At 33.5% G+C, this 25,847-nt stretch overlaps 1 protein-coding gene across 1 annotated transcript in view; it reads left to right on the top strand.

Moving 5' to 3' along the window:
- LOC107446001 (cell adhesion molecule Dscam1) overlaps positions 1 to 25,847 on the top strand; it is a gene marked incomplete in the record, with an annotated part of 137,575 nt that overhangs the window by 40,643 nt on the left and 71,085 nt on the right. The window contains 3 exon segments of the mRNA XM_071184426.1: positions 1,031 to 1,157; positions 5,104 to 5,421; positions 15,430 to 15,591. Of these exon segments, the coding sequence (XP_071040527.1) occupies positions 1,109 to 1,157; positions 5,104 to 5,421; positions 15,430 to 15,591 (529 nt within the window).

Here is a 25,847-nt window from a genome sequence, read left to right as displayed (position 1 = left end):
TTATTTTATAACCGTCGTTGAACAGCCGACCCAATTTTTGGGTTTACGACTACTAATGTTCAACTACGTAGCCTTGTAATTTTGAACCCAATCCAGAAGACAAGGGAACACCTGGATTAAGTATTGGGAGAAATTTGCCTTCGCGGAGGACTTTTTGATAGAACTAACCTGCATATGCGTTACATGGAAAGGAAGACAACTAGAAACACTCACGGTTAGCCTAACGGCAAGGGGACTCTAACCCATCTACCACAGAGAATATTTCCGTGAACGGTGCAAGCCAGATGGGAATTCGTATCGACCATCCATCGACGGAATTCGAACTGGAAGTCGAACGCTCTATCCCCTGAACCGTCGTGGCTCCAAACTACTTATTAATGTATCTTCAGTATGTTTTGAAATCTTATGAAGCCTATCAGATATAGTGTTGTTGGAATGTTGAACGGCTGCAACTTTCTTCGCCGCATCTTCTTGCTTAGACAACTATTTCTGTCATACGTAGTTTAATTAGATTTTCATCAATGTTGTGTGGTTTTCCAGTGTCATCAGTCCTGAAAGCAGTTTTCGCATGTTTGTTTAAGTCACCTACTTGATGTGCTTCTTTAATGTCTTTCAAAATAACTAATGCTCTTATCTTTCAGATGTGGGTGTTTAGTTTCAAGATGTCTTATAAGCGTTGCAGGCACCAAAGGCCTATTGAACAAAATTTTATTGTAAATTATGCATTGTCCATAAGGATTTTAAGCAATTTTCTCCGAAATAAATCCGAAAGACTGGTAGCTTTTATAATAGCTAATATAATAAAAAAATAGTTCTTTGACAGAAACTACTTATTTTATCATGATCATGTAAAGTCTTTGAAAATTGTTTTGCATTTTGTTAAAGTATATAGTGCTTAAAAAGTATTTAAATGATTCTTATTTTTTGTTGAAAGATTTGGCTACGCACTCTGATTTATGCTAACATGACAAATATAGTTACAAACACAAGAATTCGAATAATTGTAAGTATTTGTTCTTTTTTTTTGCAGGGAGGAGGAGGATGTGGTGGAGGGCGAGGAGAGTAGCGACGGTCCCCAGAGGAACGAGGTCCGTCCAGCCTCTCTAACATGGTTTGGAAGAAGACACTCTTCCTTCTTCTGCTCGCCTACGTTCGAGGTTAGATTTCTTTTTTTTCTTCTCTGCTTGTGTGTTGTAAAATACATAATGTGTTGAACAAAACATTGGCTTATCGAAACGGGTATACTTTGTGTTGCACAGAATAAAGCAAAACAACGTGAATAAAGCACAAATGAAGGTACAGCTATGAATTCGTGGGGGAACGCCGGCATAAATATTCCCACACACGTTTGCAGGGGGTACTCGAAACACCCCTCATCTGCTCTACGCCACCCAACTACGCCACAACACCAGGCGTTCTCCTGGGCTCACGGGGTCGTTGTTGTCAGCGCTGCCTTTAAAAACTACTGGCAGTCCCCCTCCCACCCACACTGGTCCCGCAGTGGACTGATCGTTAAGACACGGTTCCCAGCAGATCACCGAAGTCAAGCATCACTGGCTGCGGTCAGTGTGAGGGCGGGTGACCACTTGGATCAGTCTGCGTAGAGACCGATGGTGTGCGGTATGGGTCCTCGTTAAACTGTGCTACCTTAAAGTGATCGACTTCGCGTGCAGGTCGTTGGGCTACCGAAGCAGGGGTGCCATCCCCTCTGCAGAGGATCAAAATTGTGATGGCATGTCTTCGGATCATCCTCAGGGCTGTTTCCCAGACCGTCGCCAATAGCCCATTGTGCAGCTCTAGTGCGACGTAAATGAACTACAACAACAACCCACCCACACTGTGTCGGGCAAACTTCAACGCATCTACTGGACTGTGCTGGCCCGCACCATTCGTTTCTCTGAGGAAACTCCCTGGAGTTTTTTGCCCCCGCTTTCGCAGGCCCTACCTTTTTGGCTCAGTAGCCGACTTTGGGACCAAATATGCATCACGCTCCTGCGAGCCAAGCAATCTGTCCTCATGCACTGGTTCCCATTATGACTCCCAAATGAAGGCACAAAAATGAATTACACTGGTGAAGTAAATTAAGAGAATTTCCATATTTTATCGAATTGGAGGCATTGTGTTAGATGGCCGCACACCTCTCCATGTCTTTGAAAGAGGCTCTGTGACTGGTGTGAGGTCTTGGATGCTATGTTCGCTTTCTCAGGGGCGCAGTTCTCCCTGAGTTCATTTTAATGGACGACAACGTGAGGCCACATATAGCTCTTTTGGTCGACGCATTTCTAGAAAGTGAGGATATTCGCCGAATGGATTGGCCAGCCAGATCTCAGACCTCAACCCTATATAACATGCCTGGAATGCTGTTGGGAGATCAATTGCAACTCGCTACCCTCCTCCGAGAACCATCCGGGGAATGAAAACAGCGTTGCTGAACTAGTCGTACTAGTTGCCACAGGAAATGATAAACTGTCAAATTTCAAACATGGTATTTCAAATATGAAATCACGATTCAAGGCCTGTATATCTGTAAGAGGGGACCATACCCCCTATTACCCCATTTTGTTTGTTTATTCTGCAACCGACTGTTCAACTGTTTTATGCCTTCCGACTCCAACGAGTGTTGCGCGCGATCATGCATGCGTATTACAATTGTTGAATGGTTATTTGTCTTGTATTGTATCAATGTATGAACACATCAAATTTCATTAAAATCGGTCCAGTAGTTCTCGAGATAATCGACCAAGTTTGCAAATTCTCTTTATTTCTTACACCACTGTACTGTAGTTTCGGTTTTATAAACAAGAAGAAGTCTCAGTGTCTAAACACACCAAATGACAGTAGAAAGAAATGAGACAAACACGTAAAAAGTGATTTAATGAGTAAGGAAAAAGTCACAAGCTTGAGCTGGATAGTAAAGGAAATAACAAACGGGTGTGAAGACGATTTAGAGGGGAACCCTAGAGTGCAAAATGTAGAAATCGAATTAAAATAAATTTCTAAACATCGAGTCGGGAAAGGATGGGATTCTTGGAAGATCATTAGCTAAATTATTTGAATTTTTATAAATACGGAAGGATTCCCAAAAATATAGGTCGGTAAATAATTCTCTTTCCTTACTGGTTAAACGACTTTGTATGTATTTCTATTGTTACTTCTCTATTGCCACCTGGTGTTTAGACGCTGAAGAAGGTTTTTGTTTATAAAACCAAAACTATGTCCATTTCTATACCTATTTTTGGCTTTATTCTCATTCTCTTGTAAAAATTTTACCTTGGCCCCAGTTGGGCTCAAAATTGGCTCAATATGGGACCTATATGAGCACAAGATTCCTGTATATTGGTCCTATGAGGTCAAAGTTATTTTGCTGCTTGGGTTGTTTTGCTTTATTCGAACTATTGTGACATAAATGAAACTTGCTAATATTATGCATTAATTGTTTTTTTTTGTTTTTTTTGTGTGTCTTCAATAAGTTATCTTTGAAATATAATCCAAAATGAAAAAAAAAACTTTTATACGTGCGTGAACATCTGATAAAAAAAATCAAATTAACTCATTTTATAACTTCAGAAGATCATACGATTTCTCTTACATATCAATGAAGTTTAAATGTTTGAGGATCTGACAATAAATTAAAAACGGAAAATAATGTTCTTAAACTAACTATGCTATAAAAATTTAGCTATAGATTTGTAACGTGTGACAGTTATTTTGGTTTTTATATGCAATAATTACTCAAAATTTCTTAAGCCTAGCTTAAATATTTATGAAGATATGAACTGTTTCATGAACTAATTTTTTTGTCTTATGTTTGTTTGCTACAATTTTAAAAATATTCAATAAAATTAAACAATATTTTTAGATCAATTCAAAATTAGTTACAAAATTCTTACTTCAAAAGTGATAAAGATATGGGTAATTAAACTATTTCTTTTATACTGCGCATGCGCGGGAAAAAGTAAAGGAAAAAAAAAAATTCTTAATTTTGTAGTAAATTGTATTTGGTAACTAAAAAAGTCCGATTTGAATACCTTAAAAATTTAAAAAGTTTCAAGCAATTTTCAAAGTAATTTTCGTACTTTTTTGAAATCATTTCAAATCATGGGTTGCAAAAACTGTCTCAATTGATGTTCGTCGTATTGGTATTTCAAATCCTGTCTACGTACGTGTTTCAAGACGTCACAAAATACTTTCCCTTCTTCAGTATTTATATTAAAATCACCTCCAAGACAGTAATTATAAGTTAATAATAAAAGAAATATAAAAATACTTTAAATTATTATATAAATACATTAAAAATGCCTGCTAGTAAAAATAAAAGAAAAAGCTGTCACCATAGTAACGCATGCAATGACGACGCATGCGTACTGTTTACTATTACTCTTGAACACAGTTGAAAAGTGTGATGACGTCCAGATAAGTTGCGCACGTCATCAATCCTAAAACAACACCCATTTCGCCAGGAAAAAAAAAACAGAAAAAAAAATTAAAATGGATGATTGGAAATGGGTTAGTTACTAGATTACTTTTTAAAAAAGCAAACGACAAATTAAAAAAGGAAGAAAAAAGTATAATTTGCTTAATAATAATTAATAAGTATAAAACAAGACCTATCTTGCCAATGGGTAAAATGTTACTTTTATGGGAAAGGATATCCAGAAATGCCGGAGTCTTTTTAATAAGTTTTGTTTAATAGTGCAAAATGAAATATGTGTGGAAAACCCCTTATTTTGTGTATTCTTTTAAAAAGTACGAAAACTACTTAGAAAATTGCTCGAAACTTTTTATATTTTTAAGATATTCAAATCATCGGACTTTTTTTTATTAGTTGCCAAACATGATTCTCTACAAAATAAGGAATTATTTTTTTTAATTTTCCTCTCGCATATGCGGTATAATAAAAGAACTCTTAAATTACCCTTATCTTGCACAGGTTTAAACGATTTTTTCACAAATTTTAAAGGAAAAATTTAATAATTAATTTTAAAATGTTCTAAAAATTTTGTTTAGTTTTATTGAATACTTTTATAGTTATAGCAAAGAAAAATGTATGGCAAAAAAATTGTTTGTTTTGTTTAAAAAAAATTGAAATTTCTGTTTTTGTAGGGTACGAGAGCGAGAAGCGAATGGGTCCTGTGTTCATTTCGGAGCCTCCTTCTCAAGTGGATTTCCTGAACATAACGGGAGCCTTCGTCGATTGCCTAGCCTATGGAAACCCTAGCCCTCGTGTGAGGTGGCGGCTACGTGATGGCTCCCTTGCCGACAACGTGCCCGGACTTCGGCAGACCCTCCCCAATGGCACACTCGTCCTATGGCCATTTCGACCCGAGCAATACCGACAGGATGTCCATGCCGATGTTTACCGATGTGAAGCTGCCAATGTTGTCGGTACAGTGCTCAGCAGGGATGTCCACGTCAGGGGAGGTAAGCATTCTTCAATTTTACTAACGTGGGCCGGAGTAGCCTGGTCGGTAGTGCACTGGGCCCATAGCCAGGAGGTCGTGGGTTCGATTCCCTGCCGACCGAAGACTACCCGTGTAGTAAATGGTGACTGATGCACGTTGTTGACGTATGCTTGTTTAAGCAGAGGGGGTGCTATAGTTCTTGTTTTCCAGTGGCGCCATCTATGGCCAAGGATTCGACTTCTGCCACACCATACGTCGCGCCCGTTTATAGGGCTGATCCATTCATTCATTCACAGATCGTAATTTTGACCTGAATCAGAGAACGATCGATCTCCAATCCAGTACCCCCAGAGGTATTTATTTGTTATGGAAACATGGAGGACTTTTGCGACACGACAGATTTATCGTGCATCAGTCGCTTTACTACACGGTGAGTCTTCGACCGGCGGGGTTCGAACCCACGACCTCTCGGACATGGGCTCAGCGCCCTTCCAACCAGGCTATCCCGGCTCTCTGATGCACGTTAAAATTGTCACAAAGTCCTCCATGTTCCCATAACAAATCATACTTCTGGGGGTACTAATCCAGGAGATTCATTGTCTTCTAGATTGGTTCAAAATTACAAGGCTACAGAGTTGAACATTGGTTAAACCCGAAATTGCGCCGGCTGTTCAACATCGGTTATAAGAAAGATTTAAAAAAAGTAATAATTCTGGTGATCTAATGAAGCATGTTTTTTAAAATATAAATGAAATTACCTTACTTAAAATCTTTTTTTTTTAATGAAAGATTTTAATATTTTAAGTGTTAAACATTAAAGTACATAAATTGTTATTTAAAAATTAGAAATATAGTTGAAAATAAAACTGGAAATAAAAAGAAAACGCTTTAGAAAAGAAAGGCTACGGAGTTGAACATTAGCAGTCTTAGACCCAAAAACCGGGTCGATTGTTCAACGACAGTTATAAAATGAAATAAAATTTTACCAGCGTACTGTCTTAAACGATAATAAAGTGGGTGAGTGATCGTGAAAAAATCACAAAATAAGTACGGGCATGTTAATGACAATCGAAACAGGCTACATGTGGCATAGAGCAGAACTCTCTTCCTATGGCAACGCTTCGCATGCTTTCACCATTAGCGTGTGGAGAGTCATAGGAGAAGGAAGTACGTTAGTTTCTGTCTTGATTTACAAATAGGTTAAAAACTTTTTAAGTTAGGAAACTATATGGTACTGCAAACTATATTAAACGTAGTTCTAAAAGAGAGTGATAGGGAAATTTTAAAAAAATATTTTTCACAGTCAAATATGAAAAATATTAAGAAAGGGGGGAGAGTCAAGACATGAAACCGGTCTTCTACCCGGATGGCGTATTCAAACGTTGCGATAGCGAATAGTTAAGGTTCTATAAACAAGAACTTTCTTTAAAAGCCATTCTCACTGCATACAATTAAAGCATCTGCGCCATTGAAGGAGAATGGGAACCTGATTTGTCAAATACGTATATTCTTTCCACCACCCTCAAACCCCTCTTCTTTCAAGGGTAATCGAAGTTGTTTGAATCACAAGCAGTGTGAACGGTTCCTTAGTGTTTAAACACCAAATGATTGTAGAAAAGTAGTACACTTTCTAAAAACTAGCGGGTTATTGATCATCACTCTTTTTAATGGGTGGAGTGAAATACTCTCTTAAATGGCAATTTTGATACAAAGAATTTTTTTTCTCCCTCGTCTACAACGGAACTTTTTGCAGTCAGTTCTTTTGTTTGGCATTTTTTAAATAAAGAAAAACATTAATTTTGACTTTTTTTTTAGTTCAGGTAACAAATTTTTAAACAATAAGGAGCTTGAATTATTATTGTGACCAACTACAACCAAGATAAAAATCTCCAAAAATGAGAGAGTATCGTTAAAGGCTGTCGGATCGTAAATTAGTTCCTGGAGGACCCTGGTAAACTTTTAAACAGTAAGATAGATTCATAGCCTTAAGAAATGAATTTAAGAAGTTTCTTTGTACACAATAAGGATTGGAATAGTGGAAAAAGTAACTTAACATTGATGAATCTAATTGTTTGGTTTTAAGAAATTCGCTCGTCGCACTGTAGGTAAACGCATGTTATCAGAGTTTATTGAACCTACTGCCAAGCGAAACTCAAATTTTAGTGGTGTTGTAGTTAATGATCGTATAAAAACAGATTATGGACTCCAAACGATCCACCATCATCCTTGTACTATTCCCTCAAGCCCTTACCTTATTCATAAATTCTAGAATGCTTTAGAACATTCCTTAAATCTATAAAGAAACTAAGTTCAATGAAAGGAACATTATGTCCAAGTAAGGTTTAGCAGCCTCAGTCTTGTACTTTCCCCAAAATAGTCTGAACTATTTTGGGGATTGATTAGCAAGTGCATCAGTGATATAAATATTAAGGGTTGATCCTAGAATAGCCCATCCCGTGGCTCTTTTTTTAAATCTCGCCAAGCAAGCTTTTGAAATCTCGCCAAACTAGGTTTCCGAAAGATATTTCGTGGAGATTATTTTGAACATCCGATCACACCACCAAAATTCTTAAACCTGATTGGTTATTTGATATGTATACCTACGCGAAAGTTCGATATCGTTAGAAAAGAGGTAAAATGGCTTTTTTTTCGCCATATATACTTCAGATCTCTTATTGTTAGAATCATCGTTATTTCATTTTTTAAATGTTATTTCATTGATTACCGTTATTATTTCATTTTTAAAGATAATTTTTGTTTTTTTTAAAAAATATACTGAATTTCTAAATTTTTTTTTTTTTAATAATCAATAAGCAACATTGATCCCAGTAATAGCCGCCAACTTGGCGAGATTTCAAAAAGTCGTCAAGACTTGGACTATTCTAGGATTTTACCAATATTGAAAGCCGAAATCATAACTACAAGTTAATTATGTTTAAAATATTCATTAAAATTAGTATTGAAAGCACTAGGTTTGTTTATATGATCCTTACACAAATCTGCAATTTTCATCTGATTCGGGCTGCAAAAATGTGATAGCATGTCTTCGAATCATCCTCAGGGATGTTTCCCAGATTGTCGCCATTAGCCCATTGCTCAGCTCTAGTGCGGCGTAAATAAAGCACTACTAAATCACTACCTACTATTTTACTTATTTAGACCAGTTTTCGTTTAAATACGTTTTCAGACCATTCTTTCAGTGCAGATTGCAAGTTGCATTTTTTGTAAGATAACAATTTTGGAATTGAAATGTAGTTGTTTTTGCTTTCAATAGTTTCAAAATGGTTGTTCCAGGAGTATGGGCAATGTATAAGAGAATAAAACTAAAATAATTACCTTATTACTGAATAACTTACAAAATAGTGAATCACAATTGCTCTAATCAAACTAAAACAATTACCTTCACAATTGGATACTTGCAAACAATGTCATCGTATGGATCCAGACTGACTGTTGAAACGTGGCAATTGTTTATATAACAACTGTTCTTTATATTTCGAGTAAGCCTGGTCCGTAAAATATGAATTATCTTTAGTGACACATTCTATATTCTTTCACAAATAAAGATTTGATTTATTTCTTGCTTAACACAAAGACAGGCACGAAACTATGCGGAACATAAACAAGCTAATTGCCAGATGCACGAAACAAAAATAATCACGGTTACAATTAAATACAAATAATAAATCTAGGATAAATAAAAAAGACGTTGACAAGTAAGGATTATATTTAAACAAATTCGATCCGCATGTGCGTCTACTGATCTGGGTTCGGTGAGATTGAAGAACCTATTAGTTAAATGCATTGAAAAAATTCCAAATTTAATATACAGGATGAGTAGCGCTTTTAAAAAGTGCTTAATTTTGATGTATGTTTTTAAAAGCCCTTAAAGGTGCTTTTTTTATTCAGGATTTGTGATAAGTGCTTAATTTTCTATCTTTTATAAAGATTTTTTTTTCCTTTGCTGTGTCGATTGTCGTTCTAAATTACAAAAACTGCATGATTTTCACAATTTTCTCTGCAATATTTATCAGAAACTAGTTATTTTATTATGATTATGTAAAGTTTTTGAAAATGTTTTTGAATTTTATTAATTTTATGTTTATAATTAAGAACTTTAAACGATAGAAAAAAAATTTTCTTACTGCATAGATCCTAATTTTTTTTTTCGGAAAGTGATTAAAATATTTTTGAGTGCTTCAAAGATGCTTATTTTGTGTTGAAAAATTTGGCTACACACCCTGAAAAATGCAAATTGGTACAAATTTGGACGCTGCAGTCAATATAATTCAATTAAAAAATATATATATAAATTTATAGTGTGTTAAGTGTTTTGAAAAACCTTAGTTAAGTGCATGGAGAAAAATCCCAAATTTAATATAGTATTATGATAAAAGACAAATTTCTTAAAGTGTGAAATTAGTTAATTTACGAAGGAGATATTACGTAAAATTTTTGAAAGCTCGCCATGGCAAGCCACATTCCTAGTTAAGCTATTCGGCATATTTTTCGACTGCTTCCGTTTTTTTTTCTTCCTTTAAACAGTTTTATGAATTTTGTTTATTTATGTATAGAAATAAAAACGAAAGGTTAAATATATATTATCACATAGCGCGTAACTTTTTAAAAAATGCTTGAATGTGCTTATTTTCGATACTCGTTTTTTAAAAGCCCTTGAAGGTGCTTTTTTCATTGGGTGTTTTTAAAAACTGTTCTACTTTCCTTTGCTAAAAGTCGATTTTCGCCATGTATTATGTAAAAGCGTAGAGTTTATTTTATTGCTTTTTATTACTTTTTCCTGCTTTTATTGTTTGTTTGAACACATTGTTCTGTTCAACGTTTTCACAATTCATTCAACCACAATCTATTTCGGTGTACCGTCGGTAGTTAGCATATGAAAGCGCCAATCATGTAAAAATGTTTGATTAAATACTTACGAGTTCGCATATGCGTCCACTAAGCTGGGTTCGATGAGATTATTGCATTCCCATGTGCAACTCTGCTGCATTTTGCAAGATATTTTTTATTTCATGCTTTATTTTCCACCCTCTGATATTGAACCAAAAAATCTATTGCTCATTTTATATTGCTAATATAATCAAGAAAAGAGTTCTTTTTTTTAGAAACTAGTTATTTTATCATGATCATGTAAAGTCTTTGAATTTTTTTGCATTTTGTTAATGTATATAGTGCTTAAAAATATTTTTTGAGTGCTTAAAAAGTACTTAAAAGATGCTTATTTTTGATGAAAGATTTGGCTACGCACCATCACGAAACATTTGAACAGAAAGCTCTTTAAATCGAATCGTGATCCCAGATTCTCGCCCTTAAAAAAAATATTTTACGTCACTTCTCTTTCTTATAGGTTCATTCAATTTTTAAAAGTATCGTTTTTGATAGTAATTTCCAGCCTTTTAATGTCATTGTGTGCTAGTAGAAGAGAAATCACCAAGATTGTTTCGGAAATAGAGCTTTTGCAATAAAGATCGCCAAATAAGAAGGGGGGTTAGGGGGAGAAAATCGATGACTGCAGCGTGCGTAGTTTCTATTTTTATCTTTACTCTCTCTCCTGCAAGGGTTGAGTCAAGGTCACTCTCCCACCCCCATATTCACAAGATTTTCATTTCATTCACCTCCAAAATCCAGATTATTAAATAAGACACAAGATGCCATTTCTGAGAAACGATCAGGGGAATAACACATTGATTTGAAAAAAAATAATTTTAAGTAAATGCAATCGGACCTCTAATTAACGAAGTTGCTAAACCCAAATTGTAAGTTCGTTATATGGAAAAATTCGCTAATTAGAAAATCACCTTTTGAATTACTTAAACAACACAAAACAGGTTTTAAATTCATAAGCACTAGACATAATTAAAATTGCAATTGATGCACCTTTGTCTTGCAAACTAGTATCTACTATTTATTTTATAAATCTTAACCATAAAAGAAATCTGCATAGAAGGCAAGAATACAGCAAAATATTATCCAGTGTTACACTATCATGTTACATACATTTTTAACTAAAAAAACCCCTAAATTTATGCATAAAATTAGAGCTGCATTTATCATAAAATTAATTTTAAACTTACATTACCACACGCTTTCTTAAATTTAATTGCTTCTAATAAAATCCGTTTTGTCTGAGTTTTTCGTTTGAAATGCAAGCAAGAAAAGAAAATGCATTTTACTGCATTCTACAAAAGTCAAGTGGCTGCGAAAATCAAGGTCATTTACCCCATTAAATGCGTTAACAAGCTTGAAATGTTCTGAAATATTTTTGTAAATAGGGAAAGTGGATCTCAACGAAAAGTTCGTTAAATAGAAAATTCACTTCTCTATTTTGAAGTTATTTTAAAATTTCTAAATGTTCTTGGTTCCTCGAAAAAAAATCGCAAAATGGAAGTTTGTTAAATAGAAGTCCGACTGTATATAGAATTGCACTTCTTAGTTGAAATACGCATTTGGTCATAACACACTTTCTGTTTAAAAAACAAGAAGGAAAAAAAATAGTTGCAACGACTTAGACAATTTTTGAATACCTATTTAGGGCATGAAATTTCCACTGGCGACCAAACATTTATAGGGATGTCGATTAAATTTTGTATTGTAAAATGTTGTGTTTCAAATAAACCTAGGATATTTTTCTAATTTGCTTTAACGTATTAGCATGCAACTTCAGCAAACTCTCGAGACCGTCAAGTATCAACTCTTCAAGTACCTATTCTGACCGTCAATTATCTACTCTGAGCAAATCTTCAAGCGAATTTCGTGGGACTCGAAATTGGCAAATCATATATANATATATATATATATAATATTTACGAAATAAAAACATGTATTCCACATATTGACTATCAATATTTGAAATACGTGTCTTTATATAATTCACTTACGTTTATTAGAATAACAAGACTTAAAAATATGTTGTTTAAAAGTAAGTTGTTGGGTGCTAACTGGAACACGACGCCATCGGAAAAGAACATAGTTTTTTTGTTTTTTCCTTGTGAATACTTTTATAAAGGAGAAATACTTTTACAGGGGACAGAACCTCAGACTTACTTTTGTATTTCTTCTACCTCATGATAGTTTTTCAAAAGAATGACATAGTTGGAAAGTGTTTCCCTATTTTTGAAATGCTGTGTGATTTCTTGATTTATTGCTGGCAGAAGAAAACAATTTGACAGTTTGTTGCAAAGATGCAGCATTGCGCGAAAGAACAACGCGGTTTGACTGTGGATGAATACTTCGAAACTAATTAAAGCTGGGCTGCTTCAGTTTTTAAATTTCGTGCAAAATGTGATCGGTATAATTATTTAACTTCGCCAAATGTTACTAAAAAATCCGGAGAGACTGGATTGATTGGGGTCGGCTAAAAACAGTGGTCGTCCTAAAACAAGCCGTTTGAATGATCATATACAAGCGAGAGTATTAAAATCCAGGAATGTCCGATTCGGCGTCGTGGATCAGAATTGCAAATTTCAAGAAATTCTCTACAGCTTATAGTCACTAAAGATCTGAGTCTCTATACCTACTAAGTTGAATTCTCACAAGCAGAGCCGTGATGGCTCTGGGGATAGAGCGTTCGCCTTCCATTGAGGCGAACCGGGTTTGAATCCCGGTCGATACGAATTCCGCATCCGGCTTGCACCGACCACTGTGCTGACGAAAAAGTCTTCCACGAAAGCAAATTTGTCCCAATACTCAAAATATTTTGTAAGGGACCCGGAGAATTTGGTGAACCTTGTGCCTGAATTTGTCTTGATCGGTCCCTAAGTATATGGGCCTGGGGAAGCGCTTCTTTTTTATTCTGCCAGTCCTAGTGTAATGCCATGCAATAAACTTTTGAAACCCAATTTCTGACATATGTTGTTGCCAAGAAATTCGAACCGCTGTGAAAGGTTGTTACAGTGGCACCCGTTTAGTTTATTAGGAACCAAGTTAAAAAGAATTCTATTGAATCTGGGATTACGTCAGCATGGTGGCGCATTGCGACAGTTAGGAATTTAGTAACTAGAGAAGAAGTGAAGTGATTATGCCTAACTACGTGATTTAAATCATTTAAGTTAGAGCCCCTGAATGGGATACCTGCAAGTGACGTAGTGTGGGTATCTCGATCCTGATTGGTTATTGAAACGTGGCTTTTGCTTACGCTAGCAACTGTTCTTTTTATTCTACTTCGAGGAAGCCAAGCCTGTCGAGTACCAATTCTCTTAAGTAACGCAGCCTGTAATCTTTCACAAATATTTCAATTCCACCACTATATAATAACACAAAGACAGGCACGAAGCCATGTAGAACGCAAACAAACTAATTATGCATCGAAATTGCCAGGTACACAAAACAAAAATATCTAACAGTTACAATTAAATACATGAACAAATAATAAATTAAAGTTAAGTAAAAGAAGTAGACTAGAAAGAATTATATTTCAACAAATTTGATTTGCTATACGGCTCTCTATTTAATTAACTCAACGTTAATTAATATTTTAAGTTACGTAGAGAGACTTCCTCCTTCCTTCCTCAATGGCACGACAGCCATTTTTTTTTTTGCTCCAATATTGCTTGATGGGTCAGCTCTGATAGTATAGGAGCCTTAATTTAAGTGGATGCCTGTAATCGACGTCACGTGCGTGTGTTGAACTTGATTGGCTTCTGAATCTTCAAATGATATACCTATGATGACGTCATTTGCGAGCATACGACTGTATTCAAGTCATTAAAAATTTGACCAAATTCATACACGTGGATGATAGATTAGTAGTGTATGCATATGTTATGAAAATTTCGCTTATTCATATTATTGTATTCGAAGAAAAATCGAGTTCCCGTAGTAATACTGCCGAAAAAGCGATTGATAATTACGTGAATTTACGATAAAATCGTCACGAATGGAGAGTGTCATAAAGTGATTTCTCTAACGCGCGATTCGAGATCCATACTTCATCAATGATAGAAATTGCGTCTAGAATTCGTTGAAGTTGAAATATTTTGCTGTTGTTTGCATAAATATACATAATAATTGATATGCACCCTAAAATATGTGAAATATTTGCAGTCGAATATCTATTTAACGAACTTCCTTTTTGCGAATTTCTCTATTTTGCGATTTTTTTGGCGAGAACATTTTGGAAATTTCTTCGTAAAATACTTTCCAAATAGCGAAGTGAATTTTCTATTTAACGAACTTTTCTTTGATATCCACTTTTCCTATTTCCCAAAATATTTCAGAACCTTTTAAACTTAATAATGCATTTTATCTGGGAAATGACCTTGAATTGATTTTCGAAGCCACTTATAGAGAATACAGTAAAATCCCTTTTTATTTGCATTTCATACAGGAATCTATGACAAGAATCAATTTACCAGAAAGCATAACAGAAATTTCTAAAGCTTGGAACTATGATGTTACAGATCATATCATTCGTAACAGTTTTGCTAAAGCTGGATTCTTAGTCAGTGCAGATGGCTAGGATGATATTCCTTTCGAAGAACTTAAAAAATGTGGGTACAGCTAAGAGAGAATCACGAAATTAACGATGATGTACTGATTAATGATTTCCTTTTTATTGATTCTGAAGCTGCAACCACAGAAACATTAACTTAATCGGATATTTCGAACAATGTGAAAAATAAAAACCATACATTAATAAATTGTGACGAAGATGAAGACGGAAATCATGAAGAAATCCTCATATGATGAAATCATTTGAAACAATTCGATAGTCGATAATAATTTACAAGATAAAGGTTTATAAATTTCTATTTTAATTATGTCTAGTGTTTTTGAATTTAAAAATTCTTATGTGTTGTTTAAGTATTTCAAATGGTGGTTTTCTATTTAACGAATTTTCCATATAGCGAACTAATTATCGGGATTAAGCGATTTCGTTAAATAGAGGTAAGACTGTATTTAGCTTCAAATGTTTTACATTTGTCTTCCTTGTTATATATTTTTTGAACCATTACATTAAAACTTCGTTTGACCATTGAAGTTATAATTGGTATCTTTTTTACTTTTGCAGTGGTGAAACAGTACTATGAGGTTCAGGTGTACGACGAGTACGTTATCCGAGGGAACACCGCCGTGCTAACTTGTCACGTACCAAGTTTCGTGAAAGATTACGTCACCGTCACATCTTGGATAAGGGATGACGTGCTTACAGTCTCTTCTACTGTCCAGGAAGGTAAGCTTCTTTTCATTATTCGATACTCATTTCAAGTCGGCTTTATTTAAGCGAATGTTGGGTAATCACAATGGAGGATGTATGAGCTTTGGTGGTTCAGGGGATAGAGCGTTTGCCTTCCAAAGAGCTGAACCGGGTTCAAATCGCAGCGATGACTGGTCCATACGAATTCCGCATCCGGCTTGCACCGATCACAGTGCTGACGTACAGTATCCTTAGTGGTAGATGGATCATGGGTTAGAGTCTTCTTGCCTTCAGGCTGACCGTGCGAGGCTTTCGGGGTTTTCCTCTCCACTTAACGCAAATGTGGCTTAGTTCCATCTAAAAGTTTTCCACGAGGACAAATTGCTCCCAATACTTGTTCCAGGAGTTCCCTTATCTTCTGAATTGAATTCAGAATTACAAGACTACGGAATTGGAACATAAGTAGTCCTAAACCCCAAAATATTGGGTGGGCTGTTCAACTATGGTTATGAAATAAAATTAAATGGAAGAAGTTCCGAAACTTGTTTGGTTGCCGTATGAAACAGAGAGAAATCGAAACATCTTAAAGTTTCACCCAAGGTTTTAATAGTCTTCATCAACTGCCATTTAAATAGCGCATATCATTAGTAATATAAGCGAAAAATCTTAAATCTTAGAAGATAAGTTTTCCTAGGGGGCAGTGTAGAAATGGAATAATTTAAATGCCTCGCAGAATCTAGCGACGACTCTGTGTGTGTGTGATAAATAGAGCTATCCCCTAGTCAGAATTTTTGATGGTTTTCCAATGATGGACCAGCATAATCTTGATGGTAGCCATCAATAATTCCATCATGAACCATTTAACATAAGTAACCATCACTTCAATGTAGGAATTCGGACTGATTTATGATGGCCAAACATAAAAATAGCAACTTGTTTTGATGGTTTGTTCATGTTGAACCAATAGAAATTTCCATCATAGTGTCTTAGAAATCAAATGTTGGAATGATCATGGACCACCATCACCCCAATGTAGAAATTCGGACTGATTTTTGATGGTCCAATATAAGAAACCTAAATTGTTTTGATGGTATATTCCTGAGAACCATCACGAATTCCCATGAAACCATCATGGTAATGTATAGTTGGAACCATCGCGGATCGTCATGGATTGTTGGTTCACGCAAATCAAACTTTTCTTGATGGTTAATCATCATAGTACTTAAGTAGCATGTTCCATCGTGGAATGATGTAAATTTGTTTCCATATCAAAAACTATGAACACGTGTTAGAAAATGTTGGATAATGGTGACCATCAAATGATGTTAAACCATCACGAATAGCCAATGATAATTTTATTTTATTTAATACAATCGACGTTCGATAAAACAACCCTCTTGTATCGGGTGAAAATACCATGAATATTAACTCATAGCGTAAGAAAGAAAAAACCTTGACCATTCCAACAGAAAAATTAGTAAGTAATACAACGATTTTTCTATATTAATATTACGTAAAAGTACCCTTAAAAATAATGCGTTGGTTTAGGGCGGTCATTTTTGATAAATAACTGTGATTAAAGATAACTGTGAATACGGCGTGCTTCAACCCGATAGTAAACCATACATTTCATAAAAAGAATGAATACAATTTTCAAACGACTTTGATTAATGAATTTATTGCATGCTTTCATGCATGCATCTTTTTCTTAAGCTAATTGATAAAGTGTGTAGGTGTTTAGCATTTATTGTGTCAAGGAAAATAATGGTTTATATAATCTAATTCATTGGACTGAATTTCAGTCGCTATTTCGGAATGAAAGATTCAGTGTGGATGTTCCAATTGACATGAAAGTAAGTATGTGTCTATGGAATAGCAATATCGTTATAAAGGGGAGTCGCTGTAATGGGGGTCGTACTAAAGAGACTTTTTTTTTAATTAAAAAAAATCCATATTTTTAGCAATGAAACTTGTTATCTTGTTTTCATTTTATTACGTATATAAAATATAAAAGAGGATAGTAGTCAACTTCTTTTGCGGTCCAACTTCATGTAAATCAAAATTATAGAATCAGATTTATTTTAATATTTTGAGATGATTACTTAAGAGGGTACTATGAACGCTAATTAAGCTAAGCTTATAAAATTATATGCAATCATAGCAAATAACAATCAGAGTATTCGATACAAGTTACAAGCTTGTTGCTGGATTTTCTGGCATAGGGTGTTCAAAAATACTTGTTTTCTTTCGTAATTTGTAGTCGGTCCCTCAAAGCTTTGACATATTTAAACCTTATTGCAAGGTATGAAAAATCGCATGAATTAAGCACTTCTAAAGTTACAAAATAATCCTTCAAGTATTTCTTGAGAAATTTAACAAAATAGGAAAAAGCTGAAAGTGTCTTTTCCATTATTGTAGGGTAGCGCATATGCTCTAACTGTTTTAGGTATGGCTTGGCTGGGCTTTTATGGATTAAGTGATTCATTTTCTTAGACGCACTGCAAAGTCTAGAGACGTTGCTACTATTCACCGAGCAAACGTTTTCTTTCTTTAGTTATTTTACAATTCGAATAAATTCAATGATTTTTTTAAAGGCATAAAGATTTTTCTTGTGTTTATTTATTATTTCATTATTAAATCAATTCATAATTGTAGAAACTTCTCTACCCCGTTTGTCAAATAAATTGCTAATTTCATATTGATAATTATTAATAATTTTGTTATGATTTTTCTTCTTTTAAACACAAATCAGTAATATAAATGTATTTCCGACTAAAGTAAACTAATTATTTAAAAATATTTATCTTTAAAAAAATACATGCAGTTGACATGAAGATGAATTAAATTTAAATATGTCTCATAAGTAGTAAGTAAATTAAAAAAAGAAAAAAAAAACTTCTCTTTAAATTGCGATGAAATGTTCGTCTCGGAGAAATACCTTTCAAATGCGCTGATCTGAAATGAAACCAATTTCAAATGTTTACGGATAAATGACGTCACTCGTTGCGTTCGATCCATGACGTACATATGACGTCGGAGCCACGCCTCTATGGAAGATCCGGCTTTTTGTTTCAATTGCATTATAAATTAATTTTTGTTTCCTATTATTAATCTAATGTATTTATCTAAAAGCAAAGTCTTCTCACCAATATTGTGTATTTCACAACGAAAATTATGCAAAGTAAAACATTAAAACGAAAAAAAAAAGCTGCGTAGCTAAGGATTGAAAGTGTAAGCAAAATTTATGAATTATCACTTGCTTTAATAAATTTGGTCCAAAAGATTGAACAGCACATAATTATTTCATAGGTGCAGAAATCAGTTACGAAAAAGATGGACCCTCTCAAAAAATAAAAAAAATCCTTATCGACTGTATGTTTAATTAGTTTTTTTTTTTCCTTTTTAAGGTTATGTTGTGTTTATTTTTTATTTTATTTTATCCATCGTTGAACAGCCGACCCAATTTTTTGGGTTTACGACTACTAATGTTCAACTCCGTAGCCTTGTAGTTTTGAACCAATCCAGAAAACAAGGAAACTCCTGGATCAGTACCCCCAGAAGTATTGATTTGTTATGGGAACATTGAGAACTTTGCGACTCGACAAATTTAACGTGCATTACACGGACTTTTTAAGGTTAAAGTCAATTCTGGTGATCTAGGGCTGGGATAGCCTGGTTGGTAAGGAGCTGGGCCCAAGTCCAAGAGGTCGTGGGTTCGATCCCCGCCGGCTGAAGACTCCCCGTGTAGTAAATGGTGACTGATGCTGGTTAAATCTGTCGAGTCACAAAGTCCTCCATGTTTCCATTACAAATCAAACCTCTGGGGGTTCTGATCCAGGAGAGTTTTCTTGTCTTCTGAATTTGGTTCAAAATTACAATGCTACGGAGTTGAACATTAGTAGTCGTATATCCAAAATTGCGCCGGCTGTTCAACTTCGGTTTTAAAAAAGATTTTTAAAAAAAATTCTCGTCATATCTTTTAAAATATAAAAGAAATTTTCTTAATTAAGATCTTTTTTTTTTTAATAAAAGTTTTTAATATTTTAAATGTTAAACATTTAAGTACATAAACTGTTATTTAAAAATTAGAAATATAGTTGAAAATAAAACTGGAAATAAAAAGAAAATGCTTTAAAATAGCAGCAAATGATCTAAAATAAAGATCCTTTGAATGAATGGAAATGATTGAAATCATCAACTAACAGACATCTTTATCCACTAACTTTGCTGTCTGTTTTGCCTGACATCGATTCTAGTGCAGTAACTTATCTTTTATTTTAAATAAATATTTTTATGATTGCTGTTATTGAAAAAGGTACCAGAGAAGATATTTTGGATTGAAGCAAATAATTCGATGGTGGGACGATAGTTTTGAAGTATTCTAAGTGTACGAATGGCATTTATTGAAGACGTTTTAACTCGGAAATGTGTAGAATTTTTGAAGAGGCCGACATCATCAACTCATCAAGACTTTTAAAATTATGAACTGGGCTGTGGATATTTCCAGAATGAATGAGGAATATCCAAAAACGAAACTTATTGCTCCTAAGCCCATCACTTGGCGAAAATCAAAACAACGATGGCTCAATTATGGGGAATGAAATATCAAAATGATTTGGATAAAAGAGAAGGCTTTGGGTTGTTCGTCGTGCCAAATATGATGATGATCCAATATTTTATTTCAATTCACAAATTTTACATATAAACAAATAATTCAATGGATTATCAATAGTTTTGATGTACAGCTTGTAAAAACTCGAGTATTAAAGCATTAGTTTTCCTAAATATTCCACTGAAAAAAAGTAATAGAAATTTACGAATAAAAGCCTAAAATGTTGAAAACATTTGTGAATAAATTAAATATTTTTTAAAAAAATAATCTATTTTCGTAGTTAAATAGCCTAATAAGTGATTTATTATAATAATGAACCCACATTACTATACTATCACTCAAAGCTTCACATTGGCAGGAACACAGTAGCTCCACGTCTACAACTCCTGACTTATTTTGAATTAATTTAAGAAAAGAAAAAAGGAAAATAGAGAATGACTATTAAAATATTTAATAAGCATATTTATTTATAGCGTGACATTTTCTATGAATCTAATTATAGCATCGTTTTTTTTTTAAATTCATTTTTAACATGTTTTCTTTCTATGGAAAATTATGAACTTAAATCTTTTAAGGAGGCAATTGAATGCAGAATACAGGGTGCGTAGCGTTTTAAAAAAGTGCTTAAAGGTGCTTATTTTTGATGTACGTTTTTTAAAAACCTTTAAAGGTGCTTTTTTTATTCGGGGTTTGTAAAAAGTGCTTATTTTTCTACCTCTTAAAAATAGTTCTTTTCTTTGCCGTATTGATTGTCGTTCTAAATTACAAAAAAATGCATGATTTTTACCATTTTCTCCTGCAATATTTATCAGAAACTAGTTATTTTGTCATGATTATGTAAAGTTTTTGAAAATGTTTTTGAATTTTATTGAATTTGTGTTTTTAAATTAGGAACTTAGCACGAAAGGAAAAAAAATTATTTTTATTACTGCACAGATCTTAATTATGATTTTTTTTTGTTTTGTTTTTGGAAAGTGATCCTTAAAAGGTGCTTATTTTTTGTTAAAAAATCTGGCTACGCAGTCTGAAATAAGAAAGTACTTTACCACCATAAAAACCTTGTATTTCAATTTACTTCTTAATAGTCTTACAAAACTGCATATGAATGTGCAATACAGTTTTGCCAATCGGCTAAAGTTTCGAGTGAAAAATCATAGAAATATTTCATTTGTCCTCACTCGATTCCCTCTTTTCTTTGTTTCATTAATTAATTTATTATTATTTGTGTGTCTAGTACTAACTAGGGAAAAAAATCCATAAATGTTCCCAAAAATCCAATTTGATATATTTTTCATATATTAAACAGAGTGCTAAACGTTTTTGAAAAGTGCTTATATTTGATTTATATTTTTTAAAGGCAATTAAAGGTGCTTTTTTTTTTATTCGGAGTTTGTAAAAAGTGCTTCATTTTCTATCTTTTAAAAAGAGATTTTTTCTTTCCCGTGTCGATTGTGGTTCTAAATTATTTAAAATGCATGATTTTCACAATTTTCTCTGCAATATTTATTAGATACTAATTATCATGATTATGTAAAGTTTTTGAAATTTTTTTTTTAATTGTATTGATTTTATGTTTATAAATTAAGATTTTGAAACGATAGAAAACAAGTATTACTGCACAGATCCTAATTATGATTTTTATTTTGGATAGTGCGTAAAAATATTTTTTGAGTGCTTAAAAAGTATTTAAAAGGTGCTTATTTTTTGTTGAAAAATCTGGCCCCGCACCCTGTTAAAGCCTATAAGATATTTAATGTATTTCAACTCCCCCACACACTCGCTTAACTAAAAAAAAAAAAAATCTTTTTTATTATACCAACATTTTAAAAGATTTCCTTTGAAATAATAAATGATGATATTCTTCAAAAGAAAAGAAAAAAATCCATATTTCCATTTCACAAATGTTTTGCTAAAACGTATTCCAAGCCCTGTTGTATAAATGTTAGAGTACATTGTTTTTGATCAGTAAGAAAAGTAGTGTAGAAAATAAAAAGTGAGAAATCTTGTTCAGAGAGAGGAAAAGGGCATCAGAGGATGAAGAAGCAGCAGCGACAGAAGATGATCGCACAGAAGCGCTTGGGAAGAGCAATCGGATGCTTGGCAGCGAGCCAAAAAGCGAGGCTATTTCCGGTGACCTTCTGGCAGCTTGCCAGGAAATCCCGTTGCTTTGACCGTCTCTTTTATTCTTTCTCCTCAATCAGGTACAACGTCCAAAATTCAGCGCTCGATAAATCACCGGAGCAACCATCTCAAAGTCACGTGACTCAGACCACGTGTGCTCTCTCTTTCTTCATTTGCAATACACACGCTTGCTTTCTCTCTTTTTCACTATGAGGAGAGATTATACATTTTTTTCTTCTTCTTTTTGTTTAAAAAATATGTGGCAGATATTTATTATTATATATATGTGTGACATAAAAAGCTTCAACTAATCCTTTTATGCTAATCCTTTTCTGGAAATCTTTTTTTTAAAATTATTATTCAAAACGAAACGTTCTCGCACTTCAAAATTCATATCCTGTCTTTTTTAATATATATTTAGTTCAAGTATGCATAAATTAATATTTTAACGATAATCCCTTTAACTAACTCGTGGGAAAGACTATATCCCTAGCCCTATTTAATAGACCAATTACAATTACTGAGATTTCCATTATTCCTGAAAAAGAAACATTTTACGGATTTACTTTGCAATATTTTCCCTAACTTTTATTGAGGAGCACAACGATTTTGTGTCACTTGAATGCCAGTTCTTTAGAAATATGTCTCTATACTCGTTGGACCTCTATTTAACGAAGTCACTAAATCCCAAAAATAAGTTCGTTATATGGAAAATTCGTTGAATAGAAAATCACTTTTTGAAATACTTACACAAAACAAAACAGGTTTTTAATTCATAAACACTATATATAATTAAAATAGCAATTGATACACCTTTATCTTGTACACTATAGTATCTACAATTTGTTTTATAAATCTCAACCGTAAAAGAATTCTGCATGGAAAGCAAGAATAGAGCAAAACATTATCCATTGTTACACTATCATGCTACATACATTTTCAACTAAACAGAGCTAAATTTATGGATAAAATCATAGCTGCATTTATTATAAAAGTAATTTTAAACGTACATCACCTCATGCGTACTTAAATTTAGTTGCAACTGATTAAATCCGTTAATATTGCCTGAGTTTTTCGTTCGAAATGCAGACAAAAAAGCTCGTTAAAATGGAAGTTCGATATATATATATATATATATATATATCGAACTTCCATTTTAACGAGCTTTTTTGTCTGCATTTCGAACTAAAAACTCAGGCAATATTATATATATATATATATACACACACATCTACACAAAATAAAAACATGTATTCCACATATTGGCTATCAATATTTGAAATACATGTCTATATATAATTCACTTATGTTTATTAGAGTAACAAAAATTAAAAGTATGTTGTTTAAAAGTAAGTTGTTGAGTGCTTACGACGCCATCGGAAAAGAACATAGTTTTTTCCTCGTGAGTACTTTTATAAAGGAGAAACACTTTTACAGGGGACACAACCTCAGACTTACTTTTGTATTTCTTCTGCCTAATGATAATTTTTCAAGAGAATGACCTAATTTAAAATTGTTTCCCTATTTTTAAAATGCTGTTTAATCATCCTTTTATTTTTTAAATGTAGCTTCAATGCGCTCTGTATACCCAGTGTATTGTTTGGGAAAAGTTACTTCGTTCTCTTCGCTTTAATTTACTTTAAAATACCTGGGATAATAAAACTTTAAAGATAGGGACAGGCGAATTATTTACTGAATTATATAACCATGTCTTATGACTGTTTTTTTCCCCTTCAAATTTCAATTTTTTTTCTCACATTTTAAGAAATTTATTGAAAAACTTGAAAGTTATTAATTATTTTTGTTTTAATGTTTTCACGTATTTGTTGTGTTGCTTTAACGTCAGTATTTGTAAAACAGCAGTTATTAATGATGATTTCGGAAATTGTTGTTCCGGACTTTCAATTTCGCGTTATATGGTTTTAATTTAGATTTTGTAAAAACAATCAATATTTTTTCAGCATATGGCTGTTGCGTATATTTTCGCTTCATTCCTTCATGTGACTTTTTTGAAATTTATTTTTCTATTTTTTATTATATTTTTTTATTTTCTTTTTAAATTATTATTTTTATTTTTACTGTTGCAAAAATTTTGTTTGCCATTTATCAATAACAAAGTAAAAATAGCTACCTCCTGCATTAAAAAAAAGCTATTGATGGCTCGTTTTCCTTAAAAGAAATTTACCTTTTAATGTTGTTTGACAAAAAATTAGTTGGTACCAGAAAAAAAAATATTTTTAACTCTGATCTCATTCTATTCATGACATCACTGAAAGGAATAAACTTCACTAATGTTTAAAATTTGGGACATTTTCGAAACTATCTTCAGAACAAAAGATTTTAATGAAGTTTTGACGTAGGTAGATATAAACTTAATATAAAATTAAACAATTATCATGTGTGGGGACAGTAGTTATCGACCATGTCAACCTTCATCTATGAAAATTTACCCCAACATAGAATCGAGTTTACATGTCTTTTATACTAGTGAATTGGAATTGTATTTTTGTAGTGGTAGACACACCATAGTACTCCCCTACCAGAATTTTATCTGTTGTGGAATTCGTTGAATGGGATACCATTAGTTGATTCCTTGCTGTTTTGTAAGAAGATAGGTGAGCTGTATTGAGACCTCCTTACTTTTGAGTACTGATCGTGAGAGCTGTATTAAGCTCACGGTGGTGATCGCTCTTGTGTTTTAATTAGAAGTCCTGTGTATTCTGGCTGACCTGTGTGATCGAGCAACAGCACGAGGAAATCGGTTAATTAACGATCGGTTTATTTTCAAGAAAGCGGTCATAAAAGTGCCTATTTTTCTATACACGTATTTAATTAGTGCTGACATCTGGTTTAAAATAAACTAACTATCTGCAATTACCGTAAAAATATCCTGGTACTGCCATCTGGTGTGTAAAAGGAGAAATAAAATTTTACTTTTGAATGAATTAGAAAGAAAAGAAATGAATTAGTTTTATTCGTATTGGCGCGTTACTACTGAACACTCCAGCCTGGAAATATCACGAGAGCGAGAAATAGAGGACGAAACCTCGCCCCGTCATTTTCACGGGAGTGGATCTCGGCACTAGCAGTTTTGTTTTTATGTTCTACTACCCAAGTCAAAATTTTTTATGTCTTTTCCCTTGATGGATCAACATAATCTTGATGGTAACCAGAAATAATTCCATCATGAGCCATTATATTTTTTGATGGTAACCAGCATAAGTAGCCATCACCCCAATGTAGGAACTCGAACTGATTTACGATGGTCTAACATGAGAATAGCAACTTGTTTTGATGATTTGTTCATGTTGAACCAATAGAAATTTCCATCATATCTTCTTGGAAATCAAATCTTGGAACGATCATGAACCACCATCCCCTCAATGTCGGTATTCGGTCTGATTTATAAAGGGCCAACATGAAAAAAAAAGAATGTTTCTGATAGTATATTCCTGATGAACCAACAAAAATTCCCATTAAACCATCATGGAAATGTGTAGTTGGAACCATCATGGACCATCACAGATCATGAATTGTTGGATCATGAAAATTGAATTAT

This window comes from Parasteatoda tepidariorum, chromosome 1 (genome assembly GCF_043381705.1).
Source record: "Parasteatoda tepidariorum isolate YZ-2023 chromosome 1, CAS_Ptep_4.0, whole genome shotgun sequence".
NCBI classification, from domain to species: Eukaryota; Metazoa; Arthropoda; class Arachnida; order Araneae; family Theridiidae; genus Parasteatoda; species Parasteatoda tepidariorum.
Note: the sequence above shows the minus strand (reverse complement) of the source record. Positions and strands in the feature narration are given on the sequence as shown.